Here is a 3311-nt window from a genome sequence, read left to right on the forward strand (position 1 = left end):
TATATATAATTTATTAATATTAGCATATCTGTGGTCAAATTAATAACAAAATATTTCATTTGTATAAAACAATCTCTATAGTTAAAAGTATTCACCACTCAAAGGATTAAATTGTTAAATAAATTAACCTGTAGAACCAAGATTTTGTCTTGTAATTCTTCGAAGCCGACCGGAAACTTAAAGTGTTGATCGAAGAATGGATTAGGATCATTTCTATGAATCGGTGTTTGCCTTTTTCGTGCATCTACTTCAGGGCTGAGTGTTAATTTGACGTATGGATCATTGAAACCACCTTGATCGCTGCCAGCTAAATCGTGTGCTTCGATTAGATGAACATTCAGATCCGATCGATCGAAATCGTATTTCAAACGTAGATGCAATCTCCCGAGACTTTTACCTGTTCTACAAATTAAAAACAAAAAAAAAAAACAAACAGACAAACAAAGCAAATCAATTATGTATTATTATTTTTTTCCCCTACCCCACCCCATTTAGATTTTTCTTCTATACGAACAAAAAATAATAAGCTCTTATCTATTATTTGTACATGCAATTATTATTATTATTATTATTATTATTATTATTATTATTCTTGTATACCGAATTATAATCCTACAATCGTGTTAATACATATATTCCGCGTCGGATATTAAATAATAATTCATTTCTACGATAGTAGTTATATATTACACTATATATTGGTTTAACGTAAACGCCGTTTAATCGGTGAATTTGATCGTTCACATTGTTTGGATATTACTTAAATAAATTGACCATTTCATGATGATCCAATTACTATTTGGATTATAATAATAAACTTATGTACTTTATCTCTATTTTCTTTTTCTTCTAACAGAGAAATAATTTATTACAATAAACAATTATAATCGTTAATACATGTACATGCACATGCACATGCACGTGTGCTTCTTATGTATACATAATCATTACAATTGATTTATTTTTTGTTTACCTTCGTGCATTTAAAAATACTGGACCATCTCTTCTTTGATAAAGATCTGGTTGAAGTGAGCCTAATGGTGATGCTGGTGGTGCTGGACCACCATCGCTATAGTCATTCAAATATTACTATTAGTTTTTGATTATTTTGATCAATTTTTTCGGGGGGAGGAGGAGGGGGAGAAGGAGGAAGGGAATTTTTGTATTCAACTAACCTGATGGAAGCACGCGAAGGAGGAATGAGAAGTGGTGAAAGACAACGACTTGCCCTTGGTGTACCCTGAATTCCACTAATCGAAGGACATCCGCAAGATGAACTTACACCTGTTGCCATTGACGATAAAGAACTTTGAGATGGGGATGCGTTACCGCTGTGTAAACTTCCGGTATAACTTCCTGGACTTCCACATCTTGCATCAAGCGATGCAGTTCTTGCTGGTGACGGTGATCTATCGGAAATTTCAATTATTTGTTTAAGGGGTACACCTAGTGTGACCGCCTAAAAAACAAAGGTGATTTTTAGATATTTTTCTTAAAGAAAACTACTCGATGAAATATTATAAAATTTAGAGGATATATTTATGCATAATTAACGAATATTTACTCAAATTTTCAAATGAAAAAAAGTAATTTTCAGCGAGTTATTCGCTATCTCCCAAATCACTAAAAAAAAGGGCTTAAACACGGCTGCAGTGATTCCGGCCTTCACACCGTGGATGAAATAACAAAAAAAAAAAAAATACTGTTAATCTAGAAGGTATTGTCTATGCAATGACCTAAAATTGTGAAAAAAAAATTGAAATTTAACAAAATGGCAGACTTTTTTTTAAAAAACAAAATCGAATTTTGCTCAAAATTTTGATGATCTTTGGCCCGCCAAAATTACATTTTTTATACAATCGTAAAACTTTTAGGTCATTGTACAGAGAAACATATACGAAATAAGCAGAAAAAAGAAAATCAAAGCGATCGGATGATTCTTCTTTGTATGTGCAAGTGTATTATTGTTAAACAATCTTAGGTTGAATTAATATGATTATAAAACTTGTAATATCATAAGTCGACGATAAATTTGTTACTTTTTGAATTTTTCGAAGAAAATAATCACAATGGCATCACTTGTATATAATCCAATTGAAAAAAAAAAAAAGAAAAAAAAGAAAAAGTTCTAAAATATCTCCCACGTAACAGGAGAGATGTATTACACGTTCAAATGTAATAACTTATTTATAAATGTTGTCAATTTTTTTTCTTATTTTTTTTCGAAATCATCACCACGATTAAAGTTTGTTTTATATACGTTAAAAGTTATAAAAAAAAATCATTTCAAAAGATTAAATAACCTGTCCGTATCTAATAAAGTCTTTACAAAGTTAAGTTTTAAATAAGTAAGAGCTTTAATAAACGAGAAGTTATTTTATCTTTATCTTTTTTTTTTCTTTTTCGAAGAAAAAACAAACAAGATAGAAGAATATAACTCGAGTCTTAATAAACAAAAAAAGAAAAAAACTAGGCTAAAAGTAGTCAGATAATTTAACACAAAAATCAATTACACTCTTGTTAAATATTACACAAGCTCAATTCTTTGTTCTTTTTATTATTATTTTAAATATGATAAAAAGCCATAAGTTTTGATTTTACGTGTTCAATTACGTTGTAAAAAAGAAAAGAAAAAAAAAGAATCAAAGATGAGAAAAAATTAATTTGATTAATCTGAAAAAAAAAAAATAAATAAATCTTAAAACAATAAAACAATTAATATTTGAGATCCATTATTTATATAACGAACGAATAATATTCATTTAGCAAAAATAAATATATATATTAAATGATATTTATGTGTATAGAGATACAGGTAAAAGTAAAATGATGTTAACGGGGTTAACGCGTTTTACGTTATCTGAAATTGGATCGGGTAATCATCATTCTTATCAACTATACCCATCGAAAAGTTTAATGCCAACTGGAACAGTTATTTCCTTGGTTGGTCGTTCGTGTCTAACAGCAAGTCCTAGCCTAATAGACACACCCACGCAACTCATTATATCTTGCCGGACATCTAATGCACCAAACCGAGATTGAATATCTACCTTCCATCAATGATATTAAATGATCTCGAAGTGAAATCAAAAAGACGCTTCGTTTAAATTTTATTTCGAATTTTAATTCACATTTTTTATATTTTATTAATATCATCATATTTTTTATTGTTCTTCTCTTTTCTTTTAATTCATTATTCAATTTAATTCGAATATAATTTATATCTTTTTTTTGTTCATCAATCTATTTCGTTCAATTTTATTAGATAATTTATTTAAAAGTCTTATCTTTCGAGAATTATTTTCAAAATA

General features: G+C 28.6%; 1 protein-coding gene across 1 annotated transcript in view; it reads right to left on the minus strand.

Moving 5' to 3' along the window:
- The window catches only part of LOC106789918 (synaptotagmin-5-like), a 5224-nt gene extending 2222 nt beyond the window's left edge, over window positions 1–3002 (minus strand). Inside the window, exons 1-4 of the mRNA XM_014754467.1 lie at window positions 2925–3002; window positions 1176–1459; window positions 974–1069; window positions 129–402 (exon numbers count right to left, since the gene is read on the minus strand). Coding sequence (XP_014609953.1) covers window positions 129–402; window positions 974–1069; window positions 1176–1459; window positions 2925–3002 — 732 coding nt within the window. The remainder of the gene's footprint in view (window positions 1–128; window positions 403–973; window positions 1070–1175; window positions 1460–2924) is intronic.
- Between the last annotated feature and the right edge of the window lie 309 nt (window positions 3003–3311).

Source organism: Polistes canadensis, unplaced genomic scaffold (genome assembly GCF_001313835.1).
Source record: "Polistes canadensis isolate GaletaPanama2010 unplaced genomic scaffold, ASM131383v1 scaffold_208, whole genome shotgun sequence".
NCBI classification, from domain to species: domain Eukaryota; kingdom Metazoa; phylum Arthropoda; class Insecta; order Hymenoptera; family Vespidae; genus Polistes; species Polistes canadensis.